The sequence below is a fragment of the Neofelis nebulosa genome, chromosome 4, assembly GCF_028018385.1.
Source record: "Neofelis nebulosa isolate mNeoNeb1 chromosome 4, mNeoNeb1.pri, whole genome shotgun sequence".
NCBI lineage: Eukaryota > Metazoa > Chordata > Mammalia > Carnivora > Felidae > Neofelis > Neofelis nebulosa.
In genome coordinates, this window is record NC_080785.1 from 3,202,908 (window position 1) to 3,227,861 (window position 24,954).

Genomic DNA, 24,954 nt, shown 5'->3' on the forward strand with positions numbered 1-24,954 from the left:
CCCGCGGCTTCGTGGGGTGGTCACAGAGCCGCGGGTCTCAGAGACTCGGGGGCCAGTTTACATTGTTCCTCATTGCCCCCGACGTGTGGAGTTTGGAGACTAAGGAGCCGAGGGTTGTGTCCTCAGGGCAAAGGTCAGAGGAGGAGAGCCTGGCCCCGTGCCTGACGGGCTAGCGGGTCTTGCGTGTTTTTTGGAGATGCGCCGACTTTCTTTTCGGTCATGTGGATACAGCCGGGGTGTTTAGAAAACGTGAAGGTAAATGCCCGAGATGGAGAGGCAGTGGCTTCACGCAGTAAAACGAGTGACCCGCGTAGGCCCTGGCAGCGCGGCGGTCCGTCCGGGGACGGCTTTCGTGAGCCGCCACATGCCAGATTTCTGTTGCGGGAGCAGCCGTGTTTTAGGGGTGTGATTGCAGGGAGTGTGTTTTCCAAATCCCACGTCGGGACAGCAGACGACGCGGGAACGAACGCTGTCGTGTGGCAGCTGGGCTGGGAAGGGCCAGCCGGCAGGCAGGTGCCAGGCACACGGGCCCCTCCAGAAAGCCCTCTGGCCCGTGGCCGGCGTCCTCCTCGCTGCCATCCAGGCGCGGCTGGCTTCTGTGTGGCGGAGGGACGCTTCTCCGATGCGGGTGTGTGGGCAAATGCTGTGTTTCGTGCACAGTCGATTGACGTGGACACCGGTGTGATTACAGGGCGTGAGGCTGCCTCCCAAACTGAAGCAGAACGAAGTGACCAACGTCCAGCCTTCTTCCAAAAGAGCCAGGTACGGACAGCCCCTTCCCGCCGCTACGGTTGGGGTTCTCTGCAGGCCTGTGTTAGAAACGCTCACAGTTGGGGAGATTCCGGGACGTTTTCATAGAAAACAGGCTCTTCTGACTTCCTCTTGCTTTATAACCTCATTGTGCTGGGTCTCGTTGCCGGGCCCAGAAGGGGGACAGACACATCTGTCTTTCTCTTTTGTTTAAAAAAAAAAAAAAAAAGTTGAATCTTCTTGGTTTTAGAAGTTTTATATTATTTAGTGTATTCATTTTTGAGGGAGAGACAGAGCGTGAACAGGGGAGGGACAGAGCGAGAGGGAGACACAGAATCTGAAGCAGGTTCCAGGCTCTGAGCTGTCGGCACAGAGCCCGACGCGGGGCTCGATCCTGAGCCGAAGTCGGACACCCAACCAACCGGCTGAGCCACGCAGGCGCCCTTCATCTTTTTATTTTTAAGCAAAACTGTGTCCCACCGCAGTCGGTAAAGCGGCAGGCGGGAAGGGCTGGCGGGCCGCACTGCAGGAGCAAGTGTGGGATTGCGTCCCCGAGGTGAGCCCCGCAGCCCAGGTGGGCAGGGGCCGAGAGCCCCGTGGAAGGACGTGTGCGGAGGCAGTGGTCTCGCCTGCCGAAGAGCTGGCTGGCCGGTGCGGGTCATGTGATTCGTAAGGCAGGGCAGGTGCAGGGTGAGCGGGGACCTTTCTCCTTCTTTTCGTGAGTGTGGAAAAGCCGTTAATTCCAAGGCGGACTCGATGAGGCTGTCCTCCGCAGTCACCAGCTTCCCTCGCCTCTCCCCTGCTCTGCATCAGGCCCATTGCACCCCCACATCACAGTCCATGTTCCAGGAGCGTTCAGGAACGTGTCGGTCGTGTGATGACGCATTTTTTAAGTTGTCATCAAAATGCCACAAACAAACCTTAAAAAACTATTTTACCTAAATGGCCTCAAGTGTCAGCTACGTGAGACTGAGGTTTCATTTAAAATGCGTGCCTAAGTCAGATCGCTTGCTTTGTGCTTCTGGTGTAAGACAGGGCAGCGGACAGGGGCCTGGCGCCTGCCAGAGGTGCGGCTCCGGGGATGTCCCTGTCACTGCCTGGCCCGTGAGGGATGCTTCCACTGGCACAGCTGGCTAAAGCCCCCACTTTCTTTTTAAAGCCCGTGGAGACCTTTGTGTGTGTGGGGGGGGGGGGGGGGGGCGGGGGGAGGGTGGTGAGGAAGAGACGGCGTGCGCCTGAGCCGGAGCGCGTCGGTCTCGGTGGTGACCGCGTCCAAGGCGGGGAGGCCCTCGCGCTTGCCCCTTACCGAGGAACCCCGCACACTCGGAGCTCTGAAGGCTTGTGCAAGCTGTTAGAATCTGTTGTTTGCTAAACAGCATTTTTATTTTCTTTCACAGAATTGAAGATTTACCCCCTCCCACCAAAAAGTTAACACCAGAATTGACCCCTTTTGTGCTTTTCACTGGATTTGAGCCTGTGCAAGTTCAACAGTATATTAAGGTGAAATTCCATTCTACGTTCTGGGAGGAGTTTTAGCACCGTTCCGTTTTGTACACGTTGGCTTTAGGCTAGCAGTGTGTTAAAGGAACATTTAATCAGGAACGTCCTGCTACAACAGTCTTTTTGGCTTGTAAATCAGTTGTTGTCGTTTTTACAGTAAAAGTAGCCATTAAATCGTAAGTGATGTTTCACCTTGTTCTGTGGTTTTTATAGTTTTATACTTAGACCCTTGCTCTCTTAATAGTAGAAAACGTAACTTGGGTGAGTAGACGAGACCCACATTTATGGTCCTGTGAACGCGAGCAACCTGCTTGAACGTGCTCGTCCCAGAAGCCCCCCCGGTGTCGGGGAAGCCGCAGGCCGGTTCTCCTGGGTGGGGATCAGGGCGGCCGCGTGCTTGTGCTTGGACAGGAAGTGGGAACGCAGCCTTAAGCGTACTGTGGGAAGTAACAGCACAAGGGAGGGGGCATCTCGCTTGGCTGTTGTTTTGGGGGCGGCGGTTAAGAGGGTGTAAGTCGGCCTGTTGTCGCGTGGGCTTCGTTCATCGCACCGCTCAGGTTTTGAAGGGGAAGAAACCGTCCTAAGTGCCGTATCAATTTTTTTCACTTTTAAAATTGAGCCTAGTTACTGAGCTCTTTCCTGGATGTTCACGTCTTCTCAGTCACTTCTCTAATTTTTATGAACAGGGTCTGTCTGTTAATGTGCCTCATCAACACCCATTTCAGCTTAGAAAGTCCGGGCACGTTCGCGCCTTTTCATGAAACGCGCCGCCTCGTTCTCCGGGCATCGTGTCTGTGGGGTGTGATACGGGGGCCCTCGGGGAATCGCTGGTTTTGGCTCAAGGCGCGGGGTCGACTCCGGACACGTACACGTGCGTTGCTGTGCTCGCCGTCTCCCAGCTCTCAGGCCAGCGCAGTGTGCCGTGCTCAGGTGCGGCCCTGCGCTCACCTCCGCTCTGTGCCCCTCCCTCCAGAAGCTCTACATCCTTGGGGGCGAGGTCGCCGAGTCTGCGCAGAAATGCACACACCTCATCGCCAGCAAAGTGACGCGCACGGTGAAGTTCCTGACGGCCATCTCCGTGGTGAAGCACATCGTGACGCCAGACTGGCTGGAAGAGTGTTTCAAGTGTCAGACGTTTATCGGTACGTAGCGTCCACAGCTCCGTTGCTAATGTGGAAAACCGACACGTGTTTTTCTCGACTTTATCTCTGCTTTCATCCCAGCAAACGCCTCATTTGCTTTCTTACTCTTGATAACTCACCATTAAATTCATAAACGTCTCCCACGTCCCAGTGAGTCATTTGATACTTTTGCCTTGTACCGGGAAATAGGAAGGCTTCGGCGTTTGGACGTTGGGGGGAATAAGGCCTCCGCCTCGCCGCTTCCCGATCCTGATGCGTGTGTTCGGTTCGGGTGCTGGCCGTGCAGTGCGATCCCGCGTGCAGCACAGGGTACAGGGATGGCGTCCAGGGGTGTCCGGGCACAGCTGTGATTGCAGGCTCCGTCAGAGGGCTGGTCGTCCGCCCCTCCTCATCTGCCCCGCGTCGTTCAGGGCACCAGGAGCGAAGTCCTTCTAGGTGGTCGTGCTTAGAGACGGCAGAGAAAGCATAGGTTTTGTTACACGGATCGGTGGACCGAAGTGCTTTTAGTGGAAGCAGCAGCAGTGTGACCCCCCACCCCCCACCCCCCACCCCCCGTGTGGTGCTCCCAGCCCACATGCCCCCCCACGCACACATCCTGAGCCCTCACCTGGCCACTGGTGCAGGTGGAGCAGGAGAGCAGGTACGTGGCCCGGACAAGCTTCACTGCGATCTCGCAGTGGTGCGGAGTCTTAGCTCCCTTGTGGGCCCCGCCCCCCCCATCATGTGGCATCGACAGCAGTGACCGGCCCCCTGTCAGGACGCACCCACTGTCCTGTTTCTCCGCAGCCACCTGCCCTGGGCCCAGGGCTCTCCTCCCACTATCTCGGCTGTGCCCGCTCGTTCTACCCCTGGGGCAGGGGGATGCCGTGGATGCCCCAGGACAGCAGAGACCCTCCCGTCCTCACTGCCCTCACGCTCTAACCTGACTTCTCCCTGACGGGGACATGTTGTCATATTGCAGATCCGTGTCGTTTTCTCAGCCACTCGTGTTTAAATCTGATTCAGTCCTTACTGTAAAAAAATTAATAAAAAGCACACGTATTTTGAAGTTCATGTAGTCTAACATACAGATGAGAAAGTATGATCCAGAAAAATAACTTGTTTGCAGACACTTAGGTTTGTTGTTTATAGCAAAGCTAAACCAAACTTAAAATTCTGTGATGTTCTATCCAAGTCAGTCATAGAAAAGAATCATTTACCTGAAAATCAGTAATAATGAAAAAACCTGAATTCTCAACGACAATAATATAGTTGATCCCTGTCATTCCTGGTGTTACGTCCTACAGAGTAGCCACAGACACGGGTTCCTGAGCACTGAACCATCGCTCCCAGAGGAAGCAGGACTGGGCTCCTGTGAGCCCCTGGTCCTGTCCTCATCAGCCGATCCATACGTACCCTCGTGTGTATCTGGAAAACATCACGTACGTGTGCGCTGTGTCAAAGAGCCCGTGTTAACACCTGCTCTTGGCCCCCTCGCACCGAGCGCCTGGCCAGCCGCACATAACCGACACCGAAGGAGGCCACCGGGTCTCCTGCGGCCTCTTCCCTGGGAGCACGGCCGCGCTCCGTGCTGGCACTTTTGAGACCAGCCACCAGCAGAAAGCATAAACGTGTGGGAAAATTAGCACTAAATAGACCACAGAAAGGAAACTGTTGGTGGTATAAACCGGATGAAGGCCCAGCATTGCCTTATTCAGCCCCCACTGGGAACGTGCGCGTCTGGTCCTCGGGTTTGTCACTGCTCTGCGCGTCTCTGCGAGCGATGCAGAAGTTTACAAGTAAATTGTAGCAAGTAGGCAGACTCACAAATGCAGAATCTGCAAGTAACGAGGATAACTGTAGAGACTCTTCTGGTTGAAATTAATGTTTTTGTTCTTAAAAGCTATTAATGAAATAAATGCAGGCAAAAGAAAACATTTGTAGAAACAATTACTATAGACATACAGATTAGCTCCCAAGTTTTTGTAACAGTTGTAAACTTTAGAATGATATGGGCTGTTCCTTAATGGAAATTTGACTTAGTTTACCAAGTTTGCCAGTTGGTGACACGTGATTCTTTTAGCTTTTTATAAAGTTTATGGCATTTCCTGTGTCACAGAAGTTCTGATTGACTCATTTATTTCTGGAATAACTGTTGATGTCTGAGGGTTAGAAGGTGGTTTAGTTGTAATATAAACGTTTACTATTTAATAGTAACTGTTCAGACGTTTCATATTTGATCCCCTAAATTTCCAGACATAAGAGAGTGTTTCCACTTTATAATCATTGCCTTCTCTAGACGTCCTGCATTTGGACTCCTACAGCACGTATCCTTTCCAGAGTGGCCTTCTTTCACTTTGTGATAGGCACGTAAGCCTCCTCCCCGTCTCCTCACTTCATAGCTCGTTCCTGTTTGGCGCCGAACGGTTCTCCATTGTCTGCACGGACCACAGTTAATCTGTTCACCTGCTGAAGGTCAGAACTTTCAAGTCCCGACCGTTACAAATAGAGCCACTGCCGTCATTCGTGTATAGCTTGTGCATGGGTATAAATTTTCAGCTCCTTGAGCCAATACCAAGGGGTGGGGTTGCTGGATTGTATGGTAAAAGTATGTTTAGTTCTGTTAAGCCACCGAGCTGCCTTCCCAGCTGGCCGCCCTGTCTTGCGCTCCCGCCAGCAGGGAGAGTTCCCGTTGCTCCACATCCTTGCTTGCATTTGCTGTTGTCAGTGTTCGCAGTTTCCACCATTTTCACAGCTGCAGAAGGGCGATCTTACGGTTGTTTTAATCTGCGCTTCGGTAATGACACACGATGTGGAGTATCTTTGCCATCACTGTATCTTCTGTGATGCCATGTCTGTTCAGATGTTTTGCCCATTTCTTAAGTGGGTAGTCTTCTTACTGAATCTTAAGAGGTCTTGGTATATTTTATATAGCAGTCCTTTATCAAATGTGTTTTTTGCAAATATTTTCTCCAAGTTCATGGCTTGTCTTCATTTTTTTGACATTTTCTTTCACAGAGCGGAAGTTGTTATTTTTAAATTTTTTCTAATGTTTATTTTTGAGAGAGAGAGAGAGAGAGAGAGAGAGAGAGACAGAATCCGAAGCAACCTTCAGGCTCTGAGCTGTCAGCACAGAACCCAACGCAGGGCTCAAACCCACGAACCGTGAGATCGTGACCTGAGCCGAAGTTGGATGCTCAACCGACTGAGCCACCCACGCGCCCCAGAAGTTTTCAGTTTTAACGGAGTTCAGATTATCACATTTCTTCCATGGATCGTGCCTTTGGTGTTGTAGCTGAAGTCATTGCCATATTCAGGGTCATCTAGATTTTTCTTCTGTGTTCTAGAAGATTTATGGTTTGTGTTTTACACTCAGGTCAGTGATGCATTTTTTGTTGAGAAGGATGTACAGTCTGTGTCTGGATTCAGTTTCTTGCGTGTGGACGTCCAGTTGTTAAATGATTTTTGCTCAGATTGCCTTTGCACCTTTGTTAAAAACCAAGGTGATTGTTTCTTGGCTCTGTCTCTGGGCTTCTCTCCATTGATCTATTTGTTTGGCCAGTGCCACATGGTCTTGTCTGCTGGAGCACTGAGGTCCGTCAGTGGCGGTCCCCATCTTTGTTCCCGTCCTTCAGTGTCGAGCTGGCTGCTTTGCGTCTTTGCTTTCCGGGTGAACTTTAGGGTCAGTTTGTTGGTGTGTGTAAATGGTTGGTTTTTAATACATATTTAATACATACATATTTAATACATATTTAAAGACCTTTTGTTTTGCCAAAAGCTTGAAGTTTCTCAAGAATATGGACCTTAGGTTATCTGGAGTCATTAATATCTGAATCGTTGCTGTCAGGTTCACGTCTTTTACTCATCTGTTAGCATTTGATGGGTTTTTAAGGAACACGTTTGGCTTTTGAAATCAAATCTCTCTCGCCTTTTTTTAAACAATCCCCAAGTTCGCAAACAGTTGCAGTCAGCAAACAGTACAGATCGCTGCCTTCTCCTGAACCGTGAACGAGTACGTTCCCAAGATGACGCGCCATCATCCCTGATGTCGTGTGTTACCTACAGAAGAGGATGCTCTGCCAGACGGCCACGGCACAGCCGCCAAAATCAGGATCTGCTGCTACTGTCTGGTTTGCAGACCTCATTCGGCTCTGCCTGGTTGTCCCCGTGATGTCCTTCCTTGAAAGCCACAGGGTAGCTCAGAAGCACACGTGGTCGTCACGTCTCCGTGTGGGTTTGCCCGCCGCTTCCCCTGATGGAGTGTGGCAACTCCGGTGGGCGCCGTGCCCTCGCGCGGCTCCTGCCGGCGTGGCGCGGTTCTGACTTGTCGTGTCACTGGAGGGGGTCACGGGGACCCCTGGGTGCAGGCAATGTCTGCTGGCCACCTCCGCTGTAGTAAGTCTGTGGGGAAGTACTGGGAAGTGTGCCATTGCCACCGTTCCTTTGATGTACTCGTTTATCTCCTTGTGTGCAGCCCTTTTTCTCTGGCATTCCGTGGGTTGTTACCATGCTGTCCTTGATGCCTAGACTGTCCCGACTAGGACAGTGAGAGCCATTCTGGCTTCAGGGCCCCTCAGGCTGTCCTCTCTGTGTTTGAACACTTCTGGCTTTTGCACAAGAAAGTTCTAGGCTTTTCTGCTCTTGCATTTGTAAATCCATTCTCCCACGGCGAGCAGCCTGGCTTCCAGAACGCTACGCGTGTTTACTACCTAGTTCCCGCGCGTGTGAGCCATGTCCCAGCATTGCCAGCACCACCTTGTAGGTGGGCCCCTCTCTGCCTGCACCGGCTCCCTCGGCTGGGGTTCTGGCACCCCACGTGGCCCCGATAGCTTTCATCGTGTGCTAGGGGTGTGGTTTTGTAATTTTGTGTTTGTCTCTGATTTATAGAGATTGAGACACTACTTTTACAGACTGTCCCTTTCTGGGGTGCTCATTTCCGCTGTGCGGCTGTGAAAAGTTTAACTTTCAGGTTGACTCCTCCCAAGGGTGACGCAGCTCTGTTCCTGTGTGAAATCTCCCCGTAATGGGGTCGTCAGAGCCACTGTTCCTCCGGGGACCGTTCTCTCCATCCAAGCCCCTGACGCCGCGTGGGGCTCTTCAGCTCCTGAGAAGGCAGATCAGCCTCGACTTTTGCCCTAGAACTTACATGTCAGACATTTTCCGTGTGACTGAACTGCTTGTTTTCATTTCTCCCATTTTCGGACAGTCATACCTTTTCCCACCGAAAACCGCAGAGCCGCTTTCTCGGATTGGCTGATCACTTGACCTCGTATCTCTAGCAGTTCATCATTCGTCATCTCAGGGTCTCTTTACTGATTGGCTTGCTTTGCTCCGGGTCGGCAAACTCTGGCCTGTGAGCTAGGTAGGACCGGTTTTTACATTTTTAAAGCATCCCTGTTAAGAGAAGGACGTGTGGCTGAAGGAGCACGTGTCCCCGGCCTGAGCCACCGTGTCGGGGAGCAGCGTGCCGTCTGGCTAGAGCACTGTGATGCTACTGGGTTACTCTTAGAAAACAAGGAAAGGAAGAAATGCTTCTCTGATCGTGAGACATTTATGAGAAGCTTAAGACATTTTGTGATCTTTAACTTTTCTTGTAACTCTGAAAACCAATTAAAATTGCCCAAAGGCTTCTAAGTCGGGTGAAACCGTTCTTTCTAAGGTGCTATACGCTGTCCGGTATTTAAACGGAATGTGTTTTTGTCAGATCTATAAAGATTCATTGGTCATCAGGTCATGGAGTCTGAGACTTGTGGTATTTCACACACACGCTGGGTGTGATGCTCGTTCCGAGCTGGTCGTTTGGGGCCTGGGGTTCTTGACCTCCCCATGAGCTCCCTGAAACAGTGCAAAGCGGCGGCCGGGAGGGGCCCTTCCTCTCAGTCCACTGTCTCCCACGAGCTTATAACCTCAGAAGGTGGAGACGCACGGTCCTTCACCTGCTCTGGCTGTTTCCGGGGCAGAGTGAGTGACACTGTCAGACATACGGCTGACATTTCCGGAGTCAGAGCTTTCCCAGGGAAGCGTGAGCCTCGAGCGGCGTGCACTTGACCGGCGGCACGACCTCTGGGGTGCACGGCCCGTGTCCCCTGAGTCTGCACTTTGTTGAGCGGGCAGCTCTTGTCTTCCAGATGAGCAGAACTACCTCCTCCGAGACGCTGAGGCCGAAGTGCTGTTCTCCTTCAGTCTGGAAGAGTCCTTGAAGAGGGCGCATGCTTCTCCACTCTTCAAGGTACACTTTAAAGGGAAAGGTCCCCACGGAGTTACAGATGACACGGTTGGAGGTGACACACGCCCGGCGGGGGGGTGGGGGGGAGCCTGGTGCTCCTCCCGGGACATGTTACTGGAGGTCTTGGCCGGGGAGACCCATTGCGCCTCCGGAGCCCCGCGCCCTGCTGGCTGTCGGGAGCGCGCGGTGTACCTGGGCCTTCAGAGCGCGTGGCCAGGGATAACTTAATCGGTGTGAGGCATTTAAGTTGGGTTTTCTGCTTTTAACAAATCTTTGCTACTTAACGCTCTTCTCATTAGACGCACACGCAGCTGGAGAAAGAAGATTCTTGGCAAAACGTGAATTGAATGTATGCCTGAGTAACTCAAGACTGAAGATGTTTAAACATTTGTTAGAGAAGCTCCTTGGACACACACAACAAAACGTTCAGGCTGTTCTGTTTTTACACTTAAGGAACCAGCTGAGGCACGAGAATGCCGTTAGGGTGTATCTCCCTCGAAACAGCAGCGTTTTCCAAACGTTAGTTCTTTTCCTGCAAGCAGTTTAACACCGTGCTTTATGGAACACTTGAAAACAAAGGCGTTAGGAAACTGAATCTTAACCGTCAGGATCATTTCCTAGTCGGAGCGCCAACCAGGCCCGGGTAACGAAGAGAACACAGGCGCTGTGCCTGCCTCGCGCTTGACAGACGGAGGGGGATGATCTAATGCCCATTTAGAATTCTATGGAAATTGTGAAAAATGTTTACACTGTTCCTCCCGATCCCACAGAATTCTTCGTGTCTTTTAGGAACGTCAGTTCCAGTCACTTGTACTCCTCACAGCTCACACCTGACATAAGGACAGGCTTGTTTTTTCCACACTTACCTCCCGGCTTCCTCCAGGCCCGTCTCAGGCTGGGGACTTGCAGCGGGGTGGTACTTCCTTCCGGAACTTCCCGAGACGACACATTTTGTCGAAACTCTCAGGGTAGGATTTATGAAGACTGACGTACCCTAACGATTCAAAGTGCACGTATTTTCGTTTCATTTTTAGGCAAAATATTTTTACATCACGCCTGGAATCTGCCCAAGCCTGTCAACCATGAAGGCGATCGTGGAATGTGCAGGGGGACGAGTACTGTCTAAACAGCCGTCTTTCCGGAAACTTGTGGAGCACAAGCAAAATAAGGTGGATAGAAGGGAAACAGCTGACTCCTCGCCGTCCCCGACGAGATTCACTGTTCGGTGACCGATAAACTCCCTTTCTTTTCCTTAGAGCTTATCAGAGATCATCTTAATATCCTGCGAGAACGACCTTCACTTATGTCGGGAGTATTTCGCACGGGGCATAGGTACGGTGTGTTGCCGTGTTTGTGGGCGTGAGCGCACAGCAGTGCGTCCGTCCTCACGGTCCGCCCCTCTCTTTCAGACGTCCATAACGCAGAGTTCGTGCTCACCGGGGTGCTCACGCAGACACTGGACTATGAATCATATCCTTTTTCTGAAGGCGGCTCGGTGCAGGGCCCCCGTCCCCACTAGGATCGGAACCGCACGCATCCGTGTGGTGCGGGCGGTAAGAGGCCGGCTGGATCGCTGCAGGTGCCCTGCCGTAAGCTAGAAGCATCTGTCTTCATACGGTTCGTACTCTTACATCTTTTCCAGATTTTTAGACGTTTGTGAATGTCTAGTCTGTGCCACCTTGACTTTCAGAAAGAACGGCTTTAGAAGTCATCTGGGTGATGTGGGGGGTGTCCTCTCAGGGGCCTCGTGTCCTGTCTAGAGATGGAACGGAGCCTGCGTGGAGAGCTGCCGGGGTGGGGGGCGGGGTCCTATGCGGGGCCCCAGGGGCAGCTGCCTGGGCTCTGCCTTGTGGCCGAAAGGGGCATCCGCCGTGATGCGGCCTCGGCTTCGCCGCCTCCGCGGGGTGGCCGCGCTGGCTCTTCACGGGCGCTGGTCCCAGGCCCCGCCGCAGAGAGGCTGGGGTACGCGGGCCGTGGCAGTCCGTGCGGGGCACGTGGAAAGCTGCCCCTGATCCGGGTTGCCTGGTTTGAGTGGGTATGAGGAACGCGGTCCAGGGTCTTAGACGGGCCCTGACACTGGTTAACGAGACTTGGGGTCCCGTAGGGATGTAAGCTTGCCTCGTGTTCGAAGCGTGTTTTCCTCAACAAACCTACGTATAAATTTAACTGATGGCATCCGCACCGCGACTGGAGTCCTGGGCACGGGCCCGGCCGCAGCCGCCGTCGGGTGGACGGACCCGCTTCCTGCAGAGGCCCGCGTTTGCCAGCTGCTTTGGGAGGCAGGCACTCTAGAGCAGGAAAACCAATAGGATACATATGCTGCATCTTTTTAAGATGTGTAATTTTATTCTGAGGAAACATAAATTATGTTTTGTATTATATGAATTTATGAGCCCACATTAGGTTTTATGATTCATTTGCCAGGTTTTTAAATGTTTTCACAACACTGTTAACAGAACTTCAACTACAAATAAAATGGTGTAAATAAAGACCTTGCTATCTCTAAATTATGATGTTAAAGATTTGAAATGTTTTGTACTTTGATTATTTTTATTTCTTATACTCTTTTCTTTTATATTGATATCTTGCCCACATTTTAAATAAATGTACTTTTGAACTTAGAATTTATTCTGTATTTTTTTTTTTGGCATCATTTATATGACGTGCATCAAGCTGGATCACATTTTAAGTCATTCCAAGACAAAATATATTCTAAGTTTTCCCCAAAGAAATCATTTCTGGAAGGCAGCCATTCTCTGCCAATGTAATACGCTCCCAAGCAGAGGGGTACCCAGAACGTTCAGCAACCCCTGCGATGCGGACACCGACCAGTCGGAACCTCGGACACCACATATCCATCCGGCTCCTGCCCCACACGTGGCTCTCACACACTTCCTGTTGGATGGTGGGTACCATCAAATAACGAGAGACCACTGTCTTAGCAGGTAGGTCAGTCCTAGCACATTCCTTACGCTGTCCTGTTCAGTACAGGAGCGTATTTAAGCAGTTCCACCACAGAGGTGCTCTTACCCTGCTCATCTGGCGTGTTCAGAGTTTGCTTCCATAACGATTCCCGAAATGCCTTCCTAGAAACAGACGTCTTCCTTGAAACAGTTGTGACCCACTTGATGGCTTATTCTTTAACCGCACAGCCTCTACAGTTTAACTCTTGAACTTGGTTTAGGCGGAACACCTGCGTTAAAAACATGAACACAGAACGAATTGAATTCCATGTTGGGAACTCTTAGTGTTCCTGTAGGGCTCCGGTGACGATCACACGCTCAGGACACTGTTTCTTCGGGTGTTCAGCTCTGCTGGGGTGGGACCACGTGGAGTTCTTTCTACAGGTGGAAGGGACATCACCACACACTTCGTAATTTTAAGGTACGGGTCAGTGTCTTCAAGTGATTCTCCCCTGTCTAACCCTTGACCTTCTGTGTGTTTCCCAGTGACCTGCCCGATTACCGTGTGGGCACACCCTCAGTCTTAGCGTGACTGACACCTATTTATTGTTGTCGGCTACTGGGAGTATTTATCTTGAGCTCTTTAAGTATGTGCTACGAACAGTGCATATTCTGGCATTTACTTGTATTTTTAACAAAATGTGCCTGCTTAGAAGCTAATAATTTTGCGCCTAAGCAGACTTAGGAACACTCACCTGCAGAGGCGCCTGGGTGGCCCGGTTGGTCAAGTGTCTGACTTGACTTCGTCTCACGTCGGTTCAGGGATCCAAGCCCCGCCTTGGACTCTGTGCCAACAGTGTGGAGGCTGCTTGGGATTCTCTCTCTCCCCCTCTCAGAATAAACAAACAAAAAAATCCCCTGTAGAATCGGAATTAGTGTCGCTACCAACGTAGATCCCGCAAGATCCTGAAAGGGAAGCAGAGTTTCCCAACCGAGAACACGATTTCGATTCAGAATGCCACCCCACTGCTTCCGTGCTCAAGAGTGAAGGCGCGGACGCAGAGCCCCGCATCTGTTCAGTCTGCGGCGGAGACGGGGCGTCTGCTTAACCAACACGCGAGGATGACTGATTTGATTAACCTTTCAATTAGCGTTTTTTTCCAAAAGCTGCCAAGAAATCATCCTTAAGCACTCCAGGAGCTGTCTGCAGCCAGCTGGCTCACGCAGCTGTCGAGCACGGATTTGGCGGCTCCAGGGAAGCTCCAGAGGAACACGTAAGAATAGAGACTTCAGGTAAACGCTTCTCACGGAAGTTGATGAGAGGAGTTCTTTTCTCTTAAGAAAACGAAGTCTTCATCCCGTGTTGTCTGGCTCAGGGTTGTTCAGCAGAAGTAGGCACTACATGTGCGATTTAAAAATTCCTAGTAGCCACATGAAAATTGAAACAACTTTTAAGTGTCGCAATTTTATTTAACGCCACGCCAGCGTATCTAAAATATTGTCCCAGTGACAGATCATCAATATTAGATCACCGCGATGGCGGTGGTTTTCTCAGTGCCGTCTTTAAATAATCTATTGTGTATTTTACGCTTAGAGCGCAACTCGATTCTGACAATAAATTTTCATTAGAAATGGTTTCTCTGTATTTAGATTTCATGCCACTTACAGTTTAAAAAGGTGTACGTGCCCAAGCTATTCTAAGCAGGACTGTTTCCCAGCAACAAAGTTCGTGGCCGTTTTTAAGTTAAAGCTAATCCTAAATAAGATGAAAACCAGCTCCTTACCTGCATGAGGCTCGCTTCCATGCTCGGGGACCCGGTGTGGCCGCGTCGTGTCTGGAGGGCCGGCGGCCACCCGTGCGGGCTCCCTTTGGCACCGCGAGTGCCGGTGAGGAGGTGGACGGTCCATCTGAGAAGCTCCAAGACCGTAGCCCCCGGAATTCTGTTCCCTGCCACAGACGGGTGGCAAAAGGGGTGTCCATTTGCAGCGGGAGGTGCAGCGTGTCGAGAGGAGAGTGGGAGAAATCCTGCGTGTCCCCGCGGTCACCGGGAAAGGTTGGACGTGTTGTAATCCACCTCTGGGGACTGCAGAAGGAACGGTTGAGTGGGATCGGCCACACGACGCCACGTTCTTCAAACCCGGTGGCTTGCGAGCGAGCAAGGCCCCGGAGACGGCCCGCAGGCAGGAGGCAAAGCCCCTCAACCCAGGCACCCGCGCTCTCGGGGAGCCCTCCCGAGTCCCCGATGTCTGCTCGATTAGAAAGCAAGTGTGCAGTTAAGGAAGGTCTGCGTCCGCGGGAACCTAGCTGCCTCTGCACACCCACCGGTGACTGCACTCCCACGTCTGTTCCATCAGCCGCCGCGCACCCGGCAGGCCCCATCGCCCCGCCCCCGTTCTCGTCACACCCGATGGCCGCCTCCGAGCTGCCGCGGCTGGCACATCCTCCGGCTGTCCCCCGCCTCACCGCCTGTCCACACGTCCCCTCAGCTCACCTGCACAGATGGTCACGTCTGTCCGTCCCCATTCCCGCCGGGCTCATCTTGCCTCCTGTCTCTTCCCTTCCCTGCTGCCCTCCGTACTGTCCCACAATCCCACTAAGAAGAAGGTACCCAGGCTGTGCGGCCTGAAGTCCCAATGCCTTGGGACGTCCCCACCCAGCCCCTCGGTCCCGTCAGCCACACGCACCGCTTCCTGCCGCTCCGTCCGGCAGCCTCTCCTGCTCACTGCCCCGGAAGGCCTTTCCTGCTTCCCTCCGATCCTGTGTAAAAAACGCCTTTGAGGCATGCGCTTGTCTGCACAAGCAACAGAGCGAAAACAGGTAAATCGGGCATCAAAATTCAAGCCTGTTACGTACCAACAGACACCACCAGCAGTGAAAAGACAAGCTACTGAATGGGAGAAAACATTTGCCAATCCTGTATCACATAAGGAGCTCAGGTCTGGAGTATATAAAGACTCCAACTCCACCACAAGAAAAAAGCCTGATTTTAAAATGGGCAAAGGACTTCATAGCTGTGTCTCCAAAGAAGGGGAATGGCCAGTAAGGTGCTCAGTATCCTCATCGTCAGGGAAACGGAGATCACAGCCACAGTGAAACACCACCTCCCACCCATCAGGACGGCTGCTGTCAAAAAAAAGAAAAACCAGGAGGTAGAGAAACGACCCCTCGTGCACCGCTGGTGGGAATGTCAACCGGTGCAGCTGCCCCGGAAAGCGGTGTGGAGGGTCCTCGAAGCATAAAAGTAAAGCGCCCTAAGACCCAGCGATTCCACTTCTGGGTCTTTACCCAAAAGGTTTGAAAGCAGGCTCTTCGTGAGACATTTACACACCCCCGTTCTTAAGCAGTAGTCGCAGCAGCCAAGCGTGGGGAACAACCCGAGTGTCTATCTGCTAATGAACCTGGAGAAGCCAAAGGTAGCCTGTGGGACCGACGGGTCTTGAGATCCTGACACCTGCTACAACATGGGTCAACCCCGGGGATGTTGTGCTCAAATAAGGGAGTCACAAGGGACAAATACTGCGTGAGTCAACTTCTGGGGGGGGGGGGCCCTAGAGCCGTCAAATCCATATAGACTGTGGGCGGTGGGCACCGGGGGCTGGGTAAGGGATGGGGAGTTCGTGTTCCATGGGGACAGAGTCTCAGTTGGGGACAGTGAAGTTCTGGAGAGGACAGGGGTGACGGTTACCGAACGAGGCAGATAATTGGACACTCAGAAATGACGGACGTTGTCAATTCTGTGTGTTTCGCTGGCTTTTAAGAAAGAAGGAAATGAAGACCAGTTAAACCAGCGAGTAGCAGAGTGGAGGTTGGGGAGAACTTCTTGCAAGTTCACCGCCTGCTCTTCCACAGACTTGAACTGAACCCTCTCAAACCCAGTGGCCAGAACCCCGAATCCACGTGTAGAGTTACACGCAAATGCATCCGTGTGCGTGCGTGCACGTGTCTGCGTATCTTTCTCTGGCGCCCGTCACATCTGAGAAGGCATCCGACCCAGGAAGGATTAAAGACTCACTGTGTTAGAAACAAGACAAAACCAGCAGACGGGGAGGTACTTCCAGAACGACAGAACAAGGGTCCGTGAACATCTCCTTCGCCGCCGTACGGAGAACAGACACAAATGGGCATCGCCACTATGTCAGGCCATGGGAGGCTGAGCCCTTCTGCCCCCTGAGCCACGCAGGGTTTTGGGTTCAGGACTCAAAGCTCCCGAGCTGCTAAGTTACGCCGTCCGTGGCATTTTGGCCAGGGTGGCCCTGGAGGTCTTTCTTCGGTGCTGGGGAACCGCGGGCTGGGCAGGCGGAGCAGGGACCGCACCCAGAAGCCTGGCTTCCCCTTCTGTTCACCAGATCGGGAACGGAAGCCCTGCCTGGCACGGGGCAGGGGCAGGGTGCCCGGGGTTTACGACTGGAAAACCATCCACACAGTTAGGTCCACTGACCCCAGGAAGGGAGGACGTGGGGTCTGGAGGCCAGGGAGTAGAGATGGTATTTTCTCGGCTGAGAAGCAAGAGCAATCCCCTCCCGAGGGAACGTTAGCTTTAAGCGAGCGCCGGATGACGCGGCTCCAGCGGGGAGGCGAGGTGATGTCCGCTCAGGAACACGCACAGCCCAAGCCACGCGAGATCGGCCCCGACCCGCCGCCTGCAGGGGAGTCATGCCCAGCGCACATCCACCCCTCACGGCGCGGACGGGGGCGACGTGGCTTCCCCGGCTGCACACAGGGACGGCTCCCGCCGCAGCACTTGTCCTCCTGGGGCTGGCGTCCCGCCGCAGCCCGTCCGTGCTGGGCTCAGGGACTCCCTTCTGCTGTCAGCCCGAGAGACGGGACTCTACCCGCTGGTCCCGGACAAGGACAGAGAAGGCCACGCCCTTCCCTGAGGACTGCAGCACCTACGGGAGCAGAGGGACTCAGTGCACCGGACGGGGCCGCCCTTCCCGGCGCCTAGGAGGTTACTTTTACCACCGGCAACCCGACGTAACGGAAACTGCGTCCTGTTAACGCTGCACCTGCGTAGGCTGATGTGACGGGCAGAGCGCTGCCGACCCTGACACCGAGCAGAAGTACCGATGGCCACCGGGGCAGAGTCGACTCCTCGGCCCGGAATGCGGCGCGCGTCTGGTTTTACGTGGCGAGGGGAAGCAGGGGAAGACGCGGCCTTCACCCCCTGCTTCTCACCTCAGGGACCTGGTGCCCCCCCCCCCCCCCCACGGCAGTGTGCACCGTGCGCCGGGCTCGGCTGCAGCCCCGGGGCGTGAGCCCCGAGCTCCCCAACGGGTCCCATCCCAGAGGCAAGAAGGCGCAGCCAGAGCTGAGCGGAAAGAGCCAGCGCTGGCCAAGCAGGAGGGAGAATTCGGAGAAAATGCGGGCAGCTGCCCTGATGTGTGAGATGCTCGCAAAGACGGGATTTTCAGAGGCCCTGGGTGTGGGTGCCCTTGGACATTTTATAACCTCTTTAACGGAGACTCACGGATCCACTTTGAGAACGGCAGTGAAAAATGGCACCTTGGCTTTGGGCGGCCACCGTGCCGTCAGGAGACAGCGGGTGTACCCCCTGGGTTACATCTGGAGCGTGACCCTCTAGGAATTTGGACCTAAACTCCCCGTGATCAGCCGCACTGCCCACCAACCCACGATGAACACGACCGTGTGCCTTGTGCTGCCGTGTACCCTGCCTGGCCTCCGTCCCCAGAGGGGCAACACGGCAGGTTTCTGAGCGACCGACCAGCTTCCTAACAGGTGCGCCCGGAGATACGGGGTGCAGTTCACGGTGATACGGATGTACCGCTGTTAAGATTTTAGTTTAGAACTCTCTGTACACTTTCTCCTACACACTTTCCTGAGCAACATTTTGTATTTTTCAGAGGGGATTTCATCGCAGCCCCCGACGCCAGGAGCCGCAGCTGTGAGCGGAGTGCATAGCACGTGCTCCGAACTTTTCTTCACGATCCCAGTTGTCCTGATTCTTTTTCAGCCATGATTTGTCACTCGTAAGCTTTGTTTTGCAAGTGCACGCGAATGACTTGGTTTTCGTTTCAATTTTTGCCTATTTTCAGATTTTCCCTGATACAGAAATGATGTATGTTCATCCCCATCGTCATCCTCTGGGATCGTTAGATAACAGAACGATGAGGACTCCAGTTTTGGATTACGTGTGATACTTTGATAAAATAAAGGAAATTTCCGACTTTTAATGTTCGTGGGCCCTGTTCCTAGGCTCCCAGGGAAGCCATCCTTGAACATTTACCAAGGTCAAAAGGATTCAGCAAAACCTCCAAGCGTGGGCTCTATTTCTTTGCCGTGCACACACAGTACATCTGCTTTGTTAAATAATAATAATAACAATAATAACCGAAAAGGAACGTTCCAGACATAAAGAAAGAAACCTCCATGCTTTCCCTAAGATTAAAGTCATACAGTCTCATGCACACTAAAAACATAAGATAAAGCCTGTCGCTTTCCAGAATGCCCTCTGGATTCTCTCTGTAACTCCGTGTAAATTCTGTGTAAATAAACATATAATCCTGCAGCCCATGTTCCTTCCCCGGAGCAACCTTTGTGAAGACTGTGTATCCTGGGTGGCGGCCCCAACTTGGGCTCGAATAAGATGCCTTTTCTTTCTCTTTATTTTTTGGGGGGAGGGGCAGGGAGAGGGAGAGAGAGAGCATCCCAAGCAGGCTCCACACCGTCAGGGCAGAGCCCAACGTGGGGCTCGAACCCATGAACTGTGAGATCGTGACCTGAGCTGAAATCAAGAATTAGATGCTCAACCTGCTGAGCCACCCAGGAGCCCCTCTCTTTAATATTTTAAGGCAGGTTTGTTCTGCCTCAACCTTTCTTGGGGGAGTCGGCAGTGTGTCAGAGCAACCCCCCTGAACACAGCTGGGGGTCGTCTGGAACTCGGCGCTCCGTCCCAGCACGAGCCCTGTGTGCCCTCCGACTTCTCACGGGTGTACCGGTGACTCCTGCTATCCAACCCCCTCAATTTGAATCGACAGCCCTCGTACTCAAGCTGTTGAGGGCTGCCTGTGACGTTCTCCGGGCGGGAATAACCTACAGGGGTTGGTTGTTTTCGTTGAGCATTATCATCATCGATGCTATTAACATTAACGGAAGGCTGGAGTAAACTTTCTGGCTACAAACATGAGACACTGAATCACTCAGCTTGGAAGAGAAGGGACACTTGCTCCTTCGGGCCAAATGGTGCCTTCGGGTGACCGAGAGCCTCGCGGAAGCGTCTGTGGCTATTCGTGACACGTGGCGGTCCCGGAGGAACTTCCCGCCTCATGAGGTAACTAATGCTTGGCTCGTCTGGGGACGCACACATAGGATTGATCATCCGGTGCTCAATGGTCTCAGACCTCACGGGGAGAAACCGAGACGCGTAAGAGAGTGTATCCCAGCTCCCGGGAAGGGATCTGAGCAGCACGGACTGGCCCGCCACACTTAACACCTTTAGATCTCCTTCGAGCCTTACTCGAAAAATAAAACCACGACAAGAGGAATGGGGAACCATGCTTCGAGAGCTGAAAGCTCCCGGAAAACCACCCACCACCCACGGGAGCTCCGGCAGGCTCTGTGCACAACACGTAGGGAACCTCTATTTGCAATGCTGACTTAACTGGGAAGATCGAAGTCTCGGATGGCCCAAATGGGGTTCTTTCCACACGTCTGAAGTCGTTTTCTCGTGCACACAGAGAAAGCGACCGGAAACTAGGAAGCCGTTTGGTTCAATCAGTGCTCACGGAGGTCCTCTGGGCTACATTTGGCTTCTGTTTGCTGTTGCAGCTTTTGGTATCTTTGGGCAAAATTGGCTGTGTTCTGACTGGAAAATGGAAAAAAAAACCAAAACTAATTGATGGACCCATAAATTATAATGCCATCTTGCAGTTAGATTTGTTTTGATAAAAGGGGGATAGTCGGAAATCGGGTCTTTAATGTCTTCTCCACAAATATTAGTGAAACAAAGGCTATGTATTGTTTGCATCTTGTCTATATGTCCATGTGTAATAACGGAGATCTTTTCTCCACTTCCAGATGGTGTTGCTAAAATTAATTTGTAAGAGAGCTCTATTTAATTGGTTTAGGGGCCATCGCTTCTAAAACTCAGATAAAAACTAACCCAAATGTTTTCCAAGTTTATGTGATCTGGGATGAAATTCCCTACATTCAGGCTTTTGGGGTGACTCTGTAATAAAGATGCCCCATGTCAACCGATGGTCCAGAGAGACAAGGATGGGCACAAATCCAAGACCCCCAACGCCCTTCTCAAAAGTCAGAAAGATGAGGAAGAGGAGGAGGAAAACAGGCACTGGAAATCCTAAATCCACTTCCCCAAACAGAAGCACCACAACTGATGCCCCGTCCACTGCCTCCAGTCCTGCCTCCTCCAGACGGCTGAGAACAACCAGAGAGAAAGCCCGTCTTGCAGGAGGGAGAGACAGGAGATGGAAATGGAGAGATGTTAGTCCCAACCTTGAATCGGCCTCTGGCCCGGCCGGCAGCACCCCACCCACCTCTACGGTCCCCTTTCCTGTTCCCGCACAGCCACCACTGGGGCACTCGCACAGCCGGCCCCCACACCACCCTCAGCACCTCTGGCACCACCGGCCCCTCCTACCCTCACCTCCGAGGACCGGAAGCTGTCAGGCCACCTCCTGATGAGGTTCAAACTGGAGCATGTCCCAAACCAGCATGAAGGGGCCCAAGGGCTCCCCTGGACTCAAACTGCTCATTTCAGCTTTCCCCCCAGGAGCCCCGGCTAAAGTTGACGGCAGGGAGCAAATTGACTAATGTCGTGATGGACACATGTGCAACACATTCGGTACTAACGCTAGTTCCGAACCATTGATTTAATGAAAATAGACATGTTTTTGGAACTATCGACGTCAAATATAATACACACAATCAGCTTTTACTCTACCTGAATGTATCAGATTCACGTTGAAACTCTTGTAATCTGTCAGCAAAAATGACTTAAAATGATGGCTGATTTGGTCTCAAGGTTTCATGGGTAATTGTTAAGAGCTAGCCAGTTGTGTTTTTTTTTTTTAATTTTTTTAATGTTTAGCTTTGAGAGAGAGAGAAACAGAGCATGAGCAGGGTAGGGGCAGAGAGACACACACACACAGAATCCCTAGTAGGCTCCAGACTCTGAGCTGTCAGCACAGAGCCTGATGCGGGGCTCGAACTCATGGACGGCGAGATCATGACCTGAGCCGAAGTCGGACACCTAACCAACTGAGGCACCCAGGTGCCCCAGAGCTAGTCAGTTTTATAGAAAATGTTTGTGAACTTTTAAAAAGCTTCCAAGATCTTTAAACCATAAACCACTGGAGTCTTGCTAGATTGAATGACACATTGGGTTGAATTCACTGGATATCTAACTTTTTTCCAAATAAGGTAAAATACTGAAACCTTAATTACTAAACATTAGGTTTATCTGCTTTTGCCTTCTTATTACAGAGAATCTAAAGATACTTGGGTCTCCTGGTAAACATGTTTTGTACTTTATTGAAAGTCGCACTATGGAAAAACACACGTGTCTAGAAGTCATAAAATATATTCATAAATTTCCCACTCGAAAGAATTCTGGTGTAATAGTTCACAATTGGTAACTAAGTTTTCACTGGACACTATGGTAGCCAAGAGTTAAAATTCTGCTAAATGTAAAAAAAGAAAATATGCTAAATGTAAAAAGAAAAGAAAAATTCTGCTAAATGTAATTATACTGCTGGAAATGATAAAGCAGCCAACTCTATGCGTGGCCAAAGTAGGAAATATGTAAGAAAGGCATAAAGAATGAGAATAAGTTTTTGTTGAGAGAAAAGAAAGTAATTTTATCCTGAAATGAGCCTGGTGATTTAGAGAGGGAGAATTTACAACAAAGTCTAAATGAAAAAAAAAAAAAGTTGTAGAAAGTTTGTAAGGGGGAATCTTTGGAAAGAATTTTATGTGTGGTCAGGATGGCTAAGATCAGAATAGATGAATTTTAAAGGTACACTTGTATAGGATGTGAGGGGGAAGGTGGCCCCCCACCCCAGCCTAGATACACAGACACCTGCGGGAACCAGGGCAGCACCAACACTCTCCACCTGGCTGGCTAACAGGGTGCCCTGCCCCCACACACTTCTTCGGACCCACCCCTCCATCCCTGCCTCAGTGGGAGTTTTCCTGGGTTGCTGCAGATCTCTTCCTAAGTACCAGCCACTTTGCTGGCACCTCGAGTGCTCCGCATCCTCCTGTGGACCTGCCCCCTCCAATACCCCTTGGGCCAGAACCTGTCCAAAATGTTACCACAAGCCTGGCAGTGTGCGAGCAGCCCCAACAGGGGCCGGCACTACTCCAAAGTGACTCCCACTGCAGGGAGAGGGAAAGATAACCACACACACACCAGTCAGACGATGGCCTCAGCAGTGGACTGGGGGCGGAGAGCTGTTCTGACTGTAGCCAAACCCCACCCCCCCACCACCAAGGAAACCTTCTCAGGGGACAACACAGGGAAGGCACCCTGCAGTTCGATGCTACCGCATGATACGAATGCCTGGTCTGACTCAGCTCAAGCCTAAAGCGGCCCCAGACTCGCCCACTAACAGCACAGGGACTAAACTCTTCCCACAACAGGCAAAGAGAGCCACTACAGATGGCTGGACTAAGGGAAAAAAAGTCTCAGCCACGAGAGCAGAGCACGTGCAACATAACAGGAGACACCCCTGAAGCACCGGGTTCCAGTGAACGGGGTGCACGGCACTGCGGGGCGCTACAGGGCTTCTTCAGAAGGCCATTGCTGTCAAGAGCAAGAGACACAGCTGACTGTCCTAACACACAGAAACAGACACGGAGAGTTAGATAAAATGAGACAGAGGAATATGTCCCAAATGAAAGAATGGGACAAAAATCACAGCAAGAGACCTAAGCAAAACGGAGATAAGTAATACGGCTGATAGAGAATTTAAAGTAATGGTCATAAAGATACTTGAGAAAAGACTGGAGGACATCAGTGAGATGCTCAGCAAAGAGAGAAAAAATACAAAAAAGAACTAATCTAATCAGAGATGAAGAATACAATAAGTGAACTTAAAAAATTAAAAATACACTAGAGGGAATAAATAGTAGACTAGAGGAAGCAGAAGAATAGATCAGCAACCTGTAGGATAGAGTAATGGAAAGCAATCAAGCTGAACAGGAGAGAGAAAAAAAATAACAAAAGATGAAAATAGACTAAGGGAACACGGGGACACCATCAACTATAATAACATTTGCATTATAGGGATCCCAAAAGGAGAAGAGCAAGAAGGGGGCAGAAAATTTATTTAAAGCAATAATAGCTGAAAACTTCCTGAATCTGGGGAAGGAAAGAGAAATCCAGATCTAGGAGGCACCGATAGCCCACAAAAAAATCAATCCAAGGAGGTCCACACCAAGAAACATAGTAATTAAAATGGCAGAAGAAGTGATACAGAGAATTTTAAAAACAGAATGAGACCAAAAAAAAAGGTTACCTACAAGGGAAACCCCATAAGGCTATCAGTTGAGTTTTCAGCAGAAACTTTGCAGGCCAGAAGGGGTGGCATGATGTATTCAAAGTGCTGGAAGAAAAAAACAAAAAAACAAAAAAAACAAAAAAACTTCCAGCCAAGAATACTGTATCCAGCAAAGTTATCATTCAGAATAGAAAGAGAAGGAGTTTCCCACACAAACAAAAGTTAAAGGAATTCATCACCACTAAGCCAGCCTTAAAAGAAATGTTAAAGAAGACTCTTTTGAGTGAAAATGAGAGACCATAAGCAGGAGTAAGAAGAGTAGGAAACACAAAAGCAGCAAAATTAAGTATATCTACAAAAGTTACTCAAGGACTCACAAAATAAAAGAATGTAAAGTATGACATCATATACTTAAAATGTGTGTATGTGGTGAGGGTGAGGAGTAAACATTTAGTGCTTCTAGAATGGGTCTAAACCGAAGCATCCATCAAATTAATATGGAATTCTATATGCATAAGATATTATATACAAACCGAATGATAACCACAAATAAAAACCAGTAATAGATATGCAAAAAAATAAAGAGAAAGGAATATAAGAATATCACTAAAGAAAGCCAACACATCATGAAAGAAGAGACCAAGGAAGGAACAAAAATAACTACTAAAACAAGTAACAAAATGGTAATAAGTACATATCTGTCAATGATTACTTTGAATATAAATGGACTAAACCCTCCAATCAAAAGACACAGGGTGACAGAATGGATTAAAAGCAAGATCCATCTTTATGTTACCCACAAGAGACTCATTTGAGACCTAAAGACATATGCATATTGAAAAAGTATTTATTATGAAAACAGAAGTGAAAAGAAACCTGGGGTGGCAAAAGATTGGACAAAACAGACTTTAAAGCAAGACCACAATAAGAGACAAAGAAGGACACTACATAATCATGAAGAGAACCTAACAAG

General features: G+C 50.9%; 1 protein-coding gene and 1 long non-coding RNA gene across 9 annotated transcripts in view; one reads left to right on the top strand and one right to left on the bottom strand.

The window, feature by feature from the left end:
* The window catches only part of PAXIP1 (PAX interacting protein 1), a 51,190-nt gene extending 38,969 nt beyond the window's left edge, over positions 1 to 12,221 (top strand). For 2 of the 3 annotated variants that reach the window (XM_058723694.1, XM_058723695.1), the window contains 8 exons: positions 692 to 762; positions 2,148 to 2,250; positions 3,224 to 3,392; positions 9,500 to 9,600; positions 10,632 to 10,766; positions 10,854 to 10,929; positions 11,007 to 11,066; positions 11,751 to 12,221. In XM_058723694.1, the coding sequence (XP_058579677.1) occupies positions 692 to 762; positions 2,148 to 2,250; positions 3,224 to 3,392; positions 9,500 to 9,600; positions 10,632 to 10,766; positions 10,854 to 10,929; positions 11,007 to 11,066; positions 11,751 to 11,767 (732 nt within the window). In that variant the 3' untranslated portion in view covers positions 11,768 to 12,221. Of the gene's footprint in view, positions 1 to 691; positions 763 to 2,147; positions 2,251 to 3,223; positions 3,393 to 9,499; positions 9,601 to 10,631; positions 10,823 to 10,853; positions 10,930 to 11,006; positions 11,067 to 11,750 lie in introns of all 3 variants that reach the window. The other variant, XR_009260097.1, reaches the window with a different exon arrangement.
* Positions 2,114 to 24,954, bottom strand: part of LOC131508688 (uncharacterized) — a 29,919-nt gene continuing 7,078 nt past the window's right edge. For 5 of the 6 annotated variants that reach the window (XR_009260101.1, XR_009260100.1, XR_009260099.1 and 2 more), the window contains 7 exons: positions 20,121 to 20,323; positions 15,186 to 15,258; positions 14,285 to 14,584; positions 13,256 to 13,921; positions 12,628 to 12,790; positions 4,315 to 4,403; positions 2,114 to 3,836 (listed from right to left, as the gene is read on the bottom strand). This is a non-coding gene — a long non-coding RNA (uncharacterized LOC131508688). The remainder of the gene's footprint in view (positions 3,837 to 4,314; positions 4,404 to 12,627; positions 12,791 to 13,255; positions 13,922 to 14,284; positions 14,585 to 15,185; positions 15,259 to 20,120; positions 20,324 to 24,954) is intronic. The other variant, XR_009260103.1, reaches the window with a different exon arrangement.